This window comes from Juglans microcarpa x Juglans regia, chromosome 5S, assembly GCF_004785595.1.
Source record: "Juglans microcarpa x Juglans regia isolate MS1-56 chromosome 5S, Jm3101_v1.0, whole genome shotgun sequence".
NCBI lineage: Eukaryota > Viridiplantae > Streptophyta > Magnoliopsida > Fagales > Juglandaceae > Juglans > Juglans microcarpa x Juglans regia.
This window is the reverse complement of record NC_054603.1, coordinates 2048026-2063803: the sequence shown is the minus strand read 5'-3', so window position 1 is coordinate 2063803 and position 15778 is coordinate 2048026. Positions and strand designations below refer to the sequence as shown.

The 15778-nt window shown below is 34.2% G+C and overlaps 2 protein-coding genes across 4 annotated transcripts; one reads left to right on the top strand and one right to left on the bottom strand.

The window, feature by feature from the left end:
- The first annotated feature begins 644 nt into the window (after window positions 1-644).
- LOC121267989 (zinc finger protein 8-like) lies at window positions 645-2457 on the top strand. Of its 2 annotated transcripts, none has more exons than XM_041172084.1 (2): window positions 645-1491; window positions 2135-2457. In XM_041172084.1, the coding sequence occupies exons 1-2, from the start codon at window positions 818-820 to the stop codon at window positions 2187-2189; spliced, it is 729 nt and encodes a 242-aa protein (XP_041028018.1). In that variant the 5' UTR covers window positions 645-817; the 3' UTR covers window positions 2190-2457. The 2 variants fall into 2 exon arrangements, with proteins under 2 accessions (XP_041028018.1, XP_041028019.1); XM_041172085.1 differs by having other exon boundaries at window positions 646-1491; window positions 2036-2457.
- A 4494-nt stretch (window positions 2458-6951) lies between these two features.
- On the bottom strand, window positions 6952-12389 carry LOC121267990. Of its 2 annotated transcripts, none has more exons than XM_041172087.1 (7): window positions 12211-12389; window positions 12042-12092; window positions 11713-11764; window positions 11537-11595; window positions 11342-11387; window positions 7586-7738; window positions 6952-7351 (listed from the first exon to the last, which is right to left on the bottom strand). In XM_041172087.1, exons 1-6 carry the CDS (start codon window positions 12334-12336, stop codon window positions 7596-7598), a joined length of 477 nt encoding a protein of 158 aa, XP_041028021.1. In that variant the 5' UTR covers window positions 12337-12389; the 3' UTR covers window positions 6952-7351; window positions 7586-7595. The 2 variants fall into 2 exon arrangements, with proteins under 2 accessions (XP_041028021.1, XP_041028022.1); XM_041172088.1 differs by having other exon boundaries at window positions 7605-7738.
- Between the last annotated feature and the right edge of the window lie 3389 nt (window positions 12390-15778).

Sequence of the window (15778 nt, the reverse complement as noted above, 5' to 3'; positions counted from 1 at the left end):
AATATTTTAAACAAAAATTTAAATTATTTTATTATGGATATGATAATATTTTTAAAATTTTTTTTTTATATTTTAGTAATTATTTAAATTATTTTTAAAATTATAATAAATATGAGTATAAGAGAAAGTGTAGATGATTGAAAGAAGAATTTATTTTATTTATTATAATAAAATATTGATAAAAGATGATTTAGAGGATGAATAGTAATTCTCTATATTTGGAGAACCACTTATTCACCCCCTAAATCAAAATCCTAAAATAGGAAATACTAGTTAGGACGAGAGGGGTTTTTTTAACTTTTTCTTAAATTCTTTCTTATAATTTAAGAATAACAGTGAAATAGAGCATGGATGGGAATGCTCTCATGCCCGTAACAATAGACTAATTACTATTATTGCTGTATATCTTCTTCTTCTACGACGGTTTAATCCCCCGTATCTGTATCTGACACATGAGGGGCAGATACAATATTACCGAAATCTAGGGGGTGTAAACGTGTAAAGATCAAACAAAAAACAAGTGAGATTAAGGAGGTGGTACGACTTCGAAAGCCGAAGCCACTCGATCTCAAACTTGGTAGGGCTTGTCGGCTTCCCTCTGAGATGGGTCAGCCTCGATTGTGTTAAAAATCAGACCCCTCCGACCCCCTTTATAGGCCCCACCACACTCCTTCCACAGCCCACATACCAAACCAAACCTCAACCCCTCCCAACCATCTCTTCTCTCCTCCAAGGTGCAGGTGCACTTCACCCGCCTGACCTACCCCTCTTTTTCTGTTAATCTTACTCCCTGAACTCTCGGCCACTAACTTCTTCCATGGACAAGAGTACGGAGAAAGAAACCCATGACTTCATGAACGTTGAATCCTTCTCGCAGCTCCCCTTCATCCGCCCCGCACCGGTTAAAGAAAAGTGCATTAAGCTTTTCGGCATAGAATTTGGCGGTGACAACCCTGCGGGTGCCAGAGACGACTCCGAGTCGGCTGAGACCAACGCATGCGAGGAAGCCAAGGAGCACAACGAGAACTTGGAGAGTAACCGCAGATTTGAGTGCCATTACTGTTGTCGAAACTTCCCTACCTCACAAGCCTTGGGCGGCCACCAAAACGCGCATAAAAGGGAACGCCAGCACGCAAAACGCGCGCACCTTCAGTCGGCCATGATGCATAGTAGTCTCTCTGATCCGCAGGTCTATGGATTGATGAATTACCGCCACGGCTCCTCTCCAATGCCGGCATTGACTTATCCATCTTGGAACCCTAGTAAATCTAATACCATTAATACTGCTGGTAATGGTAGCAGGTATTATGGAAGCCACGGCTCGTTTTCTCAGCCTGCACCTATAAATGGGAGTCCTTTGGCCTTGTGGCGAATCCCTGCCGTCCAAAGTAACCCTACTTTGAGTCGGGACCGTTCGTTGCACCCGTTGCCAGTGTTTGCCGGAGATGAGATGAAGCACTCACAGCTTGGCGGGTCTAGTTCTCAAAGCAGGTATGTTTACGAATCGAAGTCGAGCGTGCAGGCCGACCATGTGAGTTTGGATCTTCATCTGTAGTAGTACGATTCGATTTCATCTTATAAAGAAATTACTAGAGATTTAAGATTAGATCGAGCAGGCATGCAGTCTTTTAATATGCAAATGAGGCAATTAATCCAAGAGACACTCATGACTAGCTAGTAACTCATGTTTTCTATATATTAACAGCGCAGTTTTATAAAATTAGCATGACTAGTTGATATTGCTATGTAAATGAAACGAATTGATTATTTTATTTCTTTGAATGTCAGACTATTAATTCCTCTTGTTCAGAATCTTTAACCCTTAATTTACAATTAGTAATGCATCTTTAGGTTAATTTGTTTTGAATCTTTTTTCTTTTTTCTAAAGCATAAGCTACGTTATAAATTGGCTCTCAAGTAAGAGATCATGAGTGTTTTCAAAATACAACCCGGGGGAATTTCGCTAATACTTTATTTTGTAAAATTCCTAAGAAAACATTTTGTCTAGTGCAATCTATCTCTAGGTTTCCATCAGAGTATTTCATACGTGTGAGGAATATATGGGATCTGTTGGGTGGACATGAAGTCTGTCTGTACACACGTGTGCATATATCTATATATGTGGGCAAGACAGGTGTGGCGAAAAGGGAGGCTCAAGCTGGATTGTTTCAGGGCAGCAGATGGGATAAGAAAGATCAGGTGATAAGCTTTGATGTCTCCTCTGCTGATGATGCAGAAAGACAATGATATTTCCATGGCATCTGCGCACCGGTAGCGCATAGCTAGCTTGCCAATCTTTAATGCATGTTCTGCTTTTTTCTACTCACTCATTCTGCTCGTAAAATTATGATCGGTGTCTATGTCCGTGTCTCAGAGAAAAAGAGAGAGAAGGAGATCAGGGAGAGAGGAAGAATACTAATGTTGAGATTATCAAACTTAAAAGTACTTTATCTTGCATCTCCTAAAAGATTTTTATTGATTCTTCTGCCAATATATATAAGACTTAGGGATGACGAAACAAATGCAACGGATTTTAATTAAGATCATTGGTTTTTTTGCCCCTAGCTCTAATTAAAACAACATATATTAAGGAGCAACTCATGAATGACCCAAAATGATCTTCTCCGTTCGATTTCGAAGGTCTTATGGCGTTTGTGACGGCCTTGATTTGGCAAAAGGTTGAAATTAGATGGTTGCGATGGATAGGGTAATATGTTGTTGGAATGGTGGAATTAATGACAAATGAAGCCGGGAACAGGAGGATCAGTAACGCAACATCTAAGATTGCTGTTGTAAAAATAAAGTAAAATGAATGATTACTAAAGTTGAGCATGATCAGGATCTACAACTGGGAAGGCATATATATATATATATATATATATATATATATATATATATATATATATATATATATATATATATATATATATAATATATATGGGCCATGTGTCCGTGGCTGTTTCGATAAACAATTTTCAACAATATTCAGAGGCAGCGGTACCTAAGCTTTCATGGCTTTAAAATGGCAAAAAAACAACCCCACGGAAAAAGGACGTGTCCTCCTTTAATTTGCCCTCTAAAGGACTACTCGAACATATGAACATGCAAGTGGTTAGACTGTCATATATCTTTATCTTTCCATCTTTTGCAATTCTGCTTTTATGTCTCTGTGTGAGAAAGAGAGAGAGAGAGAGATGCGTTAGCTAGGAGGTTAGTTTTACGTGAGCGGAGCTGAGGATTTTAGAGAGATTCTCCTCTTTGAGAGAAGGTGACATTTTCAGTACTGGGCAATAATTTAGTACGTACTGAGAGTTTGTATTGATGGATCTGTCTACTTCTTTCACATGTCTATTATTGTGGCAGCAGAACTGATCATCAGTCAGATAGTTTTTAAAAAATAATTGAAATGACTCAATATTGATGAATCCCCGACAGAATACAGAGAAAGCTAGCTCTCGATTATAAAGCCCATAAAACTTTGTTCTTGTCTTTGATTTTGGGATTTGTGTTTTGTCTCATTAATCCCTCGTCTGAGGAAAATTAATTTGTTTGAATTCTGTAGTAGTACTACTGATTATCTAATTTTCATTGTCATTGTTCTTTTTCCCCCGAGAAGTTACATGCTTGATCAAAGAGCATGAGAAACCCGAAATTAACTTGGCATCTTCTGCATCTAATTTCCAGGCATGCAAAATGACATGCATGGAAGGAATTTCATGTTTCCTAAAAATTTTCTTAAAAAAAAAGAATGATTTGAAATTTCATGAATGAAAAAGTTCATCACATGCAGTATATATCAAGAAATCATAAGATGGATCGTTGGGGGTTGGTTCATTTCGCGGGCAGTAGCACAGTTTTGTTTGATGTTTTTATTTTGGAATTCAAAACATGATGAGCTGTGATTTGGCTCTATTAGTTGTACTTGAGTAACTGTAACTGACATATATAAAAGCTAGCTGACCCATTGCTGAGGGCATTCGCTATTAACGGTTATGGAAAAATTTTTTTCATAAGTCATTATTTATTATTTTATATTTTATAAAAATATTCTCATATTTTATAAAAAAATACCTCAACATCTTATAAAAAAAATTATAGATATAGAGTGTATGAGTGAATAGTAACTTATATATACACACAAGACCAATATTTTGTATAAGCTACATCTAAATTAAAAAAAAATGAACTCCATCCATGATATAAAAAAACTTGCTCTATTTTAGTGAAATTCACTTTTTTATATTATTATTGCATGCACTTGAAGCCAGCTGCAAGTACGTACTGCATGGTCTTCCAATATTAATGTGAAAAGATCCCACACTTTTAGCAACCAAGACAATTATAAAAAGAAATTAATGTTTAAGATCAAAAGAAAAAGAACCATTTGCAAGGGACAATATTCTTCATTTATTCTTTGAAAAGAATCTCAATATTCTCCCGACCATTTGAGTAATATTATATACAGTTATGGAGTACATACGTAAGTACTGCACAATCATTTTAAAAAAAAGTAAGATTTACTATTAAAAAACTAATTTTTTTCATGTGAATCCTTATGTATTTATTTATTTTTTTTCAAAGAGATTGGACGACGTTTACAAACTCTACGATTACAAATATCATTTTTAATATATATATATATATATATATATATATATATATATATATATATATATATATATATATATATACGTAGAGAGACACACAAGTAGTACCGTGTAAAAAAATACGATTTTCAGAGCATATATATATATATATATATATAACATGATTAGCCGCAAGTCAACGATGGACATCAATGAACAGAATCTCATCCATCGTCTTTATCAGTACTCATGCATGAGTCATACCATGCACCAAGCGATGAATTAACTCGTCGATTATTAACAAACAATATATACAGGAGATCAATTAATAGAATCTGAAAATGGTGACTGGAGTCAATATATAGTTAGTCTTTGATTCTAACAAGGTTCAAGATTTTGGAGGGCCAATTACCGCCTTTCCGCCCGGCCAGCTTAGCTGTAAATGGTACATATAAGTAGTAAATAATCAATAAAGCATTTAATTGAGGTCTCTTTTATAACATCGATCATGACGTTCAAAATAATTCCACTCAGTAGTTCAAAATCTCAATTGTAAGTTGATTTTAGGAAGTTATTACAAGAAAAATAAATATTTATGATAGATTATTTATGATGATTATAACTATTTATAATGAAAACAAATTTATTTTAACAGGAAATAATTATTTTTGTAAAAAATATTGACTGACCACAACTAAACAGTTTTGTAATTAAACAGATAAATATATGAAGTGATTTTTATTTTAAAACTCAACGTGTAAATGCATTTTTTTTTTATTTTTTTTTTACTTGTTCGAGGATCTCAAATTTAAACAAGAATTCGGAGAAAATGTTTTTCCATGTAATTATAACCCAACTATGAAAGTGGGGGCCACGTACAACAAATCAAATGCAACATCAAGGAGACTAGGCATCATGTGATGTGCAAAGACGAAAATAAATTCAAGGCATAATAAAGATATATAGAAGGAAGAGTACGTACACACATTTATCATTTGGACCACTTCTTGATCTTACAGCTTCTTCCATGCCAACCAAGTGATATCGAGAGAGACAGAGAGAGCAGTAGAATTTAAGAACCATCGGCCCACGCATAAAGTCGTAAACGAGTATGACAGTTTATACAGTGGCCCCTAATTTGGTTCTGATCTCTACGGCGTTGGTTCGGAGCCTGCATTTCAACCAAAAACCAGTGCCACGCACGTACGGTGTGGTCCCGCTCCAATCTGCTGCATGCGAGCCAGCCAGCCAGCCCACTACATATATACCATTGCTTTTTTTTTTTTTAATCTACATGGTTAGTAGGTAGATATCACTGTAAAAAAAATTATTTATTTGTTATCAGTTATTTTTTAAGAAAATAATTATTTCTTTTATAATAAATTTATTTTCATCACAAATAACTTATCATAAATCTTCATTACTTTTTCTTGTAATGGTATCAAGGACGGATTAAGAAGTTAGCATTTGCAATAAAACTGTGTGGTCCGTACCTATATTATATATATAGTTTTGATTTGGATATTGTATGCATGTATGCTAGACTAGTGTTTTATAATTTGCAGTTTCTTATGCACTGGAAAATATTGTTTGTTTAATTAATGTATCTTCCTATGATCTGTTAATATATATATAATAATGTTCACAAAAGCAAATGCAATCAATCCTTCCTTCCTCCTCGGCCGCACGTGATACTGCTGCTACTACTTACTATATACTGAATCATGCATACTCCATGCGGCAGACTTAACAACGCCAGCTAAAATAATCTTTCTTTCCTACTAATTATCTCATCTCATGCTAATTCATTGGGCAAATATGCAGCGACATTTGATGCAATATTTGGCAAATTTGGGACTTTAATAGCATTTCACTAAGCCAATGCCAGTGCTCTTATATAGCTATTTAAGATGAATTGAAAAGAGATCACGAATTAAGATTTTCTTGGAGCTGAAAAACTCTATTAATGTGTTATATGGATGATGAATAGAATAATTTATTTAATTTAGCAAGAATAAAATAAAAATAAAAAATCAAGTATGATGTGTGCATAGTGTAGAGATGATGAGTAGAAGGCTTAAAAAAAAAAAAAAAAAAACCATAGCTTCGAAATAACAAAAAGCCAACCCGAAAGCAGGCCTGTAGGAAGTAGCGTAAAGGCCTGGCCCATCCGAGCTAATACAAAGGCAGATTATACTATGAAGTATGGACTCGATCCATCGATCATGACTCACTGCCACGCCCATTGTACTTCAACCTAAGTTTCTCTCACTTCTCCCTTGCTGATTTTCCCGTTTAAAAGCAAGCAACTCTAGTACTGCTGCACAGCTACTTTGAAAAGGGCTCAAACAAGATAAGCAGTTGCTTAGAAAATCATTAAAATACATACATAGACTAATAGACATAACAGAATTTCCTCATAATTCACTTAAGCAAAATAACACAAACACATAAATGGTAGACAATTTATGAACTTAACATTGAGTTGGCTCCCTCCTAGAATACGCAAATTAGATCATAGGATATACTTGATTAGTCCACTTGTAAATTTTTTTGTATCCACTTTATTGAAGAACAAAAAGGTACACTCGTGTCACTCTCTGAGCCTCTTCTGCTTCGCTCCCAAAGTCGATGCATACTGAATGTGATAGACCGGTTCATCGAGATAAAATACCGAGTAGTGGTAATCATCAACCCAACATCACCCACCTCAAGAGGACAATGTTTCCAACCATTTTACCAACTCTTAAGTTAAACCCTTATACCTTTCAAAAAAAAAGTTAAAACCTTATAGAATCATCTTGATAAAATTACTATCATTTTTATTATGAGATGATCTCCAGCAAAGTGAAGAGATAATTTATAATAGAAGGTATAAAATAAAGAGGCAAATAAGGGAAGAACAATGCTACACATCTAAAATTCCATGCATCTCTGACCACATGTTCGTCGTTGCTTACAAATTGGCAAAAGCAAAGTAGACCTCATAATATGTGCACCTGCAAGAAATCATCCAACCTTTTCTTGCCGAGTCTGGGTAGTGTGGGCCTCTTCAATATGTCGGGTGAGAAGTGAAATTCCATAATGGGAGGCACTTGAGGCAGCATAATACGATGTCACTGTAAGTTGAGCAAACTTTGGAAGTGTATAACCTGCAACAGATTAACAGCCAGTTCAATTTTTGTACATGCATAACTTCAAGTTTTCCTAAAAACACAGCTTAGAACCCCAAGAACAACATGTTTTTTTCTCTAGTGAAAGGTGTGCCAAGTAGGCAGTGATTGTTTTTCCATTGGTTGATGCTGCATACCCAAAAGCCCTCCACCCCCAACTTCCCTGAATCACTCCTGCTATTAAATTTTTCACTTGTTTTTCTCACTTCGACCTTATTGGTAATCATAAATCAATCCTCAGATACAAGAGCAAATGATAACAAACCGCTATAAGAGCCCTACAACCTGTAAATGATAATTTAGAGTTTTATAAAAACTTTAACGATGCTTCAAGTTGTAAGTATCAAAACAAATGTCACTAATCTCAGTGACAGATGATAACAATCCTTCTACAGATTAGGTTTATTAGAAAAATCTGTTATCAGCACCCAGTGCTAACCCTTGGCTTCACCGGTCAGAGCCTCTACTCCAATATATGTCTGACAATTCTTTCCTTTGATCTCAGATTCTATAAGCCTATACTCCCTGAAGGCTCATCACAGCATATAGTAACAACCTCCCCGAAGGGATTGTAATGTTTTGAAATAAATGGAAGGGAATCTACTTTCACAAAATGGTTTAATATATGATAAAAAACACAGGATCAAATATCTGCAACCCACCCCACCCAGTATATGTGTACCAAGCTCCTTGCAGATTGAGCTAGCCTCTTTCCCTAAATGATTGCAGCTAACTATTCGAGTGAGTTGAATTTGTGGGAAACCGGCATATCAGAGACTACTTTGGTTACCTAAAGAACCAGATCAACAATTGTGACATACCAGTTTTGGTTTTAGGGTTTATAAGTAAATTTTTCTAGTAAACTTATATTTTTAGAATTTATATTTTTAGAATTTATATTTTTATCAGAATTTATATGTACTTTATCTTTATATTTTCTATTATAGTTGCGATTTATGATTTGTTAGAGTTTTGTTTTAATCAGGATTTCTAAAGTGTATCAGATTATGTACTACGGTTTTGTTTTGAAATTTAAAATTTAAATTTTTCTTCTAGTCACCGAACCTCATCACATTGTTAGCCTCTGTTTGAAAACTTCAAACCACCCAACCCGTGTGTTTCTCTCGGTGATTTTGTTTGTTTTGCTAGCGTCCTAGTGGAACACCAACTCTAGTGCCGTGTATTCCTCTACTCATGCACGTCTATGCTCTTCTAGGGTTTCTCTAATTCTCTATCACCTACCATTATATATATCGCTTACCTCGTACGAGAAGAGTATCTCGTGAGCCACTCCAAAACATCTGCTTCTGAAACACCCAGAGTACCAAAACACTGCCGTTTAAGCCCTAGATTCTTCCAACCGCCGCCGACCACCATAGGACATCAAAGCACCACCCGTGGAACCAGAAACTGCCGACCAGCTCAGCCCCAGCTCACCCACTCCCTTCCGGTAAGGCCTCGGCCGCCACAGCTCTCTCTCTCTCTCTCTTGGTTTCGGTTTAGTAGTTCCTCTCTCTAAACTCTCTCTCTCTTTCTCTCACTCGGCGCCGACCACCATAGGAGCCCTCAGTCGCGCCGCCGGTCACTCCCAGCCACCAGCGCCGCCATCGCCTCAGCTCCTCTCCCTCGGTGAGTTCCTCCATCGCAGACCCTCTCTCTATCTCAAACTCTCTGTGTTTTTGGTTGCCATGCACTCGGGTTCTTGAAGAACCCGTGGGTTTCTTTTGATGGGCCTTGGGCCTTAGGCCCGTATGGGGTTGGGATGGGCTTATTTCCTGTTTGGGCTCATGTTGTGTAGTATTATTATTATGGGCCAGAGTTTTTAACCCTTTTTACAGACTATAATAATGTTTAATTGATTATGATCTTATTTTATTTCAATAATTATTTTAGTGAAATTTATTGAGTTTAATATTACTAGTTGAGTTATTAAATAAATGTAGTTAATTAAAGGTTCATTTTTTTATAAAAATGTTTAAAGAATTAGAAATATGTTTTTTTAAAGAATAATGTTAAGTCTAATATTTGAATTAAATTTCCTTTGTCAATTTAGTAAAATTTTAATAAAATTTCTATGTTAAGAATTTAGTGGAATTGGTTAAGTTTCTTACAAGATTTAATAATTATGTTGAGAAATGAAACTTAGTTTAAGAATTTAAGTTTTTGTGAATTATTTTAAAATAGCTCGAGTATTTCTACTAAATTATAAATTAGTATTTTAAGTAATTTAAATACTATGAATTATTGATTTTAGTGTTAAACAAATATTGGTTTGACTATATTTTAGAATTTCGAATTTAGTTAAGTAAGATATTAGTATTTATTTATTTCCAAACAATTTGGTGATAGTTATTTATTGAATATAGGTCTCAGGTTACGAAGTATTATTCAAGAAGAAACGCATCGAGGTAAGTAAATTTGATCATAAATTAGGATCATCACAGTTAGCTTATATGTATGTATTATCCAAGCCAGTTCATTGACCGCCACTATTTATGAACCGCTCATGTCATATGCAAGCATGTCATCTAGCATAGCATACGACCATGTCATTCCGCATCATGTTTAAATTCAGAATTTATGATTATGTATGTAGTATGTAATGCATCTCATGTGTATAAGACACGTAAGCCATCTTAAATTCAAATGTAAGATAATATCAGATCAGTTAATAAGATGGCCATTCAGATGCATGGTACCAATGCAGTTCAGTTCAGGGTGGTGTGCAAGCCATGAACTCAGTCGTGGTCCACCATAGTATGCTAGAATACTATCAGCAGTTCCCCTTGCTGCAGCGGGATGTGGGGCTGGTGCACAACCTTGCACACATGGTTAAGTGTGTTGGCCAGTCAGATAAATCAGTTAAATCAGTCAGATCAGTCTGTTAATTCAGTTAAGACAGTCATACATAGCATAAGCATCAGCATGAAAAATCATGAATTTTTTTTTTAGCTCAGCATGAAAGTTGTTATGAAAATCTTATGTTTATTACGTTTACGTTGTGATAAATTTCTTACTGAGTCATCGACTCATTTTAGTTTATTTTCATGTTTTTAACCACCCAGGTGAAGATGATGATTACGAGCAGGCAGGCCAGGAGTAGAAGGAGCATTTATTTTTTTTAGTTCAGACTTTCTAAAATAAACATGTTTTTTTATGACATGAATTTATTTCAGTTTATTTCATTTAATGTTTTGGAAGACAGTTTTATTAGACATTTTTCCGCATAATAAAAGTTCAGTTTTTTTTTAAATTATGAAATTATGGGATCTATTACCGGATTATTTTTATGGAAAATACGTGGCACTCCTAGCCTACGGGAAGGGGGTGTTACAACAATATTCCTAGATGGAATATGTTCTTTGAAAACCAAATACACAAAACTTAGATCATCGGGCATTAACAGATAAAGGACCTTTTACTTTAATACTTGAAAAAACTGTCAACGGACCAGATCAGCAAGTGAAACAGATTATGTTGTGCATAAAACTCAAGGAAATCTGAGCGCCAGTTTCAAGAAAGGAACTACATTAAAATTTAATCATTGCACTTTTTTGCTAGAGAAAGAGGGGATAACCATACCTCCAAATGCAGCACTGACACCTGAAAAGAGTAGCAGTGGGGGAAGCTGTGGAGAAGAAAGACAATGAAGGTAAGCTAAGCAGAATTACATGCAATTTATCCTAACAATCTTCCAAGCTAAATGGAGAATAACTGGAAAATCAACTTAAAAAACGGAACAACTGCAAAAGCAAAGAAAAAGTATATGAGATCTACCCCAACTACAAAAGGAAGCCACTTTGGTCCCTTCACAAGATTTTGAAGATACGGGATCCCTGAAATAAAAAGAAAACACTAAGCACTTAATTTGTATACAAAAGTAACCGATCGAAAAAATAAAAATTTGTATACAAAAGTAAATAGTTTGGGAAGATAAAGGAACACGAATATACCTGCATTGAAACCGTGAACCGCACTAAGCATTGCACCAATACCAGTCCCAGCCTAGTTAGAAGAAGAAAGCAGGAAGAGTTGAGCAAGAGCATTTAACTTAACAGCAATAGTGCTCTAGAAAGTTTAACATTTGAAGACGCCAAGGATACCACGCGCATAAAATAAAAAATCTCATAATTCTATGAATCCAATTAACGTTTAGTAATCCATAATTCTTTATTCGAAGACTTAACGCGAACGAACAACAAGTCAACCGAAAGTCAGCTTCCAAAATAAACACAGACTAATACAACTGTTACAGATAGAGGAGATAAGGGAAGGAACTGACCACAGCAGTGGCGTCGTGGAGAACGGGAGTGATGGTCCATTCACCCCTTTCCTGGATCATCAGTAGAAAAAAGTACACAAAACTTACGGAAGAGTAAAATCATCAAACGCGTAATGGTGCGATTAAAAAAACAAGGCCGGAGACAGAGAGTCCGTTTGAAAGGGCGTACCGAATTAGGGATTAAGAGGGAGAGACAGCGAGGGCAGCGTGGGGAGCCGAGGCCAGGGTTGATGGTTGGATCGTGGAAGAGATTGCCGTTCCTTAGGTTCTCTTCGTAAACCTCTCTCGTCCCCATCTCTTTTTGCCCAAGCACGCCCGCACGAACAAAGTACAAACTGCGTCTCTCTCCCTTTTTTTTTTTTCTCTATTTTTTTTAAACTTTTTTTTTAAGGCCCGTTTGATTTTCTAGATGATCATATCTATTTCATCTTATTTTATCTTTAAATATTTTTAAATATAAATATTTTTTATTACAAATTTTAAATTTTTCATATAATTATTAAATTTTTGTTAAATTTTTAAACAAAAAACAACAAATAATTTATTTTTTTAAATCTTAAAATAAAAATTATATTATAATAAAATTTTAATTTTATAATATTTATGCCCAACTTTTTATTTTTTATTTCTCAAATCCTCGTAAAATATTTTAATTCAAACTGTCCGTGAAATTACTAGTATTTATTGGTTTAGTTAAACGTAGTGCAGTGTAAAAGTAACCTATCATCCGGTAAAACATATAGGCCGTTTGGGTATAAAATTATTTTCAACTCATCTTATTTTATCTTATCTCATTATTATAATTTTTTTAAATTATCATATAAAATATAATAAATAATTTAACTATTTCAAATTTTAAAATAATAATAATATTAAAAAAATAATATTTTATTTAATTTATTTAAAACCATCTTATCTCAGTCTAAACAAATTTTTACTATATGAGCTACAGTTTATCAATTTATTTATATTAAGTTGTTTCAGCCATTTTATTTTTATAGAAAATGATTAACTTACCATTCTCTTATAATTTCCTTACAACTGTATATAAAATAAAGGATAATTATGTAAAGTTGCGTCGGCAGTCAAAGGAGCTAATCGCCTTATAATAATTAACTCATGCGTGTTTAGTTGTAGGAGTGAATTTACTATTCAACTCTTTCCAAATTAATCATAATAGAATTTACTATTTTTTTACTTTCCTGTAAAAAAAGTAAATTCATTTCAATATACTTATCATATTCATATATATACATATTAACCTATTTATATTTAAATACATCTCAATAAAATCTACAAAATATTAATATTTACAAATCAATTCAGATCATCTGAAATCATTTAAACATTCGAACACAGCCTTACACAAGTGGTTTAGTAAATCTCTTCCTATAAATAATTGGCATTTGGTTTCTCTTCAACTGGCGTAAGTACTCACATCTTATTTAAATCGAGTCGAGTCGAACTTATACAAATTTTGCTCGAGATGCATATACGAATTTTGAACGTCTTATATACATTTTGTGCACGAGTTTAAATTGAGTCAAATTTATACGAGTTTTGCTCGTTCAATATTTAAATCAATATTAATATTTATGAACGTCTTATTTATTAAGGCTTGGTTTGGATAACAATATACTCTCATCTTATCTCAATATCCAAACACTATATATACAAACATTTTTTTTAATTTCAAATATTTAATTTTTTATCTAATTATTACCTAACTACAACTATTTTTTCAAATTTTCAAACAAAATATAAAAAATAATTTAATTTTTTCAAATATCAAAATAAAAATAATATTATAATAATATTTTAACTTTATAATATTTTATTTAATTTTTTCTCTCTCATTTCTCAAAATCCCTTAAAGATCTCAACTCAAATTATTTTACTATTATTTATAAATTATTTATTATTATTCATAGATTATCTCATTTCATCTTATTATCAAAAGCCTAAATAAGCCGAATTTGAATGAGTATACTCTCAGGTTTTGTTTGGATAGTAAAACCATCTCAACTAATATTATATAATTATTACAAATTTATAAATAAAATATAATAAATAATTTAATTTTATAATTATAAAATAAAAATAATATTATAATAATATTTTTTTAATTATTAATTTTCATTGATCTCAATTACTATTTAAATCAGGCCTTAAAACTCGAACCGCACGCGAGTTGCTCAGTTTATTTGCACCCGTGTACAATAAAAACTATAGAGCAGCAACTATAGCACATCAGTCATTGCACACCTGATGTGGATATTAACTTTTTCTCTTTTTTTTTTCTCTTTTTTTTTTCCTTCCTGAAACATGCATTTTATCCCTCCAGATGACCATTTTGCATTTGAGAAAGAAAAATCTCGCCCGCGTCGCCCTCTATCGTTGCCCAGCACTGACTTTGAAATCATCGTTGTCGTCGCCATCCCTCTCGTCGCCAACCACCGAGTCTTTGAAATCATCGTCTCCATCCCTCTCTCCTATCTTCTCCCACCACAGTCTTTGAAATCGCCATCGCAAGTCCCTCTCGTCGCCCAGCACGCGCTAGTCGTCGGCCTCCCTCTGCCTAGCATCATCCAGCCTGAAACGACCCCTCGTTGAATCTCCTCACAGACTAGAGGTAACTCCACTACTCTGTTTTGCCGCCCAGCCTGAAGCGCCACCAGCTATGTTTCGCCGCCCATCTTTCAGCAACTCCACTGCTCATTTCTTTTGATTTTTTGGTCACGATTTTGTGGGCATTCTCATTAAAGGGTCATATTTTTTTATGCCAAGATTATTTCTATTGTATTATATATGAATAGGTTGTGAATGCAGATGAAGTTATTGGTCCAGAGGTAGAAAAGTTGGAGGCTTCACTTCCTGATGGCAGTGTTCTTCTTCTTGAAAATGTGAGATTTTACAAGGAGGAAGAAAAGATTGCCCTTGACTTTTCAAAGAAGCTCGCCTCCTTAGTTGAGCTTTATATGAATGATGCTTTTGGGACTGCACATCGAGCTCATGCATCAACTGAATGGGTTACAAAATTCTTGAAGCCACTTGTTGCAGGTTTCCTATTGCAAAGGGTGGGTTTCTTATTTTCATTCATTTTTTACGTATTGATTTCTAATTATTCTGCTATAGTTTCTACTTTCTCCAAAAATATTTATGTGGCTTGACATTTTTGACTAATTTCATCTATTTCATGATCCTTAATTAACTGATGCCAGCTGATATAAAATCCATATATTTGAGTAACACAGTTTGAATAGAGGAACAATAAAGTTGGGGTGGATAAATGGAAAGAATCAATGCTTTCTTTCTGTGTATTCTGTGATATGTATCTAGTTCGCAGGAGCTGTAAGTGGTTTATATGAATTATCAATCCTTCATTTTATTTTTCTAGGAGGAATCCTTCAGGGTAGTTGACCGAGTTCGTTATAGTTAATTAGGAAATTGTGTCTGTTTAGTTGTTCAGAATTAACTTTTGACATCTACTATCCCTAGAATTACGAATTCCAGTAATCTGATATGACTGTTGTCTGACTAATTGTTTTATTATGGCATTAGTTTCTCAAATGCAGATATGAGCAAAAAAAAAGAACAATTGCTTTCTTATTTCTTCTATTAAATCCCAAATTATACAACCTAAGATTCAAACCTCGTTCTTACTCTATTGAGCTATCTTTCAGCAATGTCTTTTCTTTTCTTTTCTTTTTTTAATGTCTGATCAAAGCTAAGAACTG

Excerpts from the sequence above, each read along its gene's own strand:
- LOC121267989 (XM_041172084.1), top strand. The coding sequence starts at position 818 with ATGGACAAGAGTACGGAGAAAGAAACCCATGACTTCATGAACGTTGAA. Across the intron at positions 1,492-2,134 it reads GGGTCTAGTTCTCAAAGCAG|GTGTGGCGAAAAGGGAGGCT; the intron begins GTATGTTTACGA and ends TGGGCAAGACAG.
- LOC121267990 (XM_041172087.1), bottom strand. The coding sequence starts at position 12,336 with ATGGGGACGAGAGAGGTTTACGAAGAGAACCTAAGGAACGGCAATCTC. Across the intron at positions 11,765-12,041 it reads TCCACGACGCCACTGCTGTG|GCTGGGACTGGTATTGGTGC; the intron begins GTCAGTTCCTTC and ends TCTTCTAACTAG. Across the intron at positions 11,388-11,536 it reads GGCTTCCTTTTGTAGTTGGG|CTTCCCCCACTGCTACTCTT; the intron begins GTAGATCTCATA and ends TCTTCTCCACAG.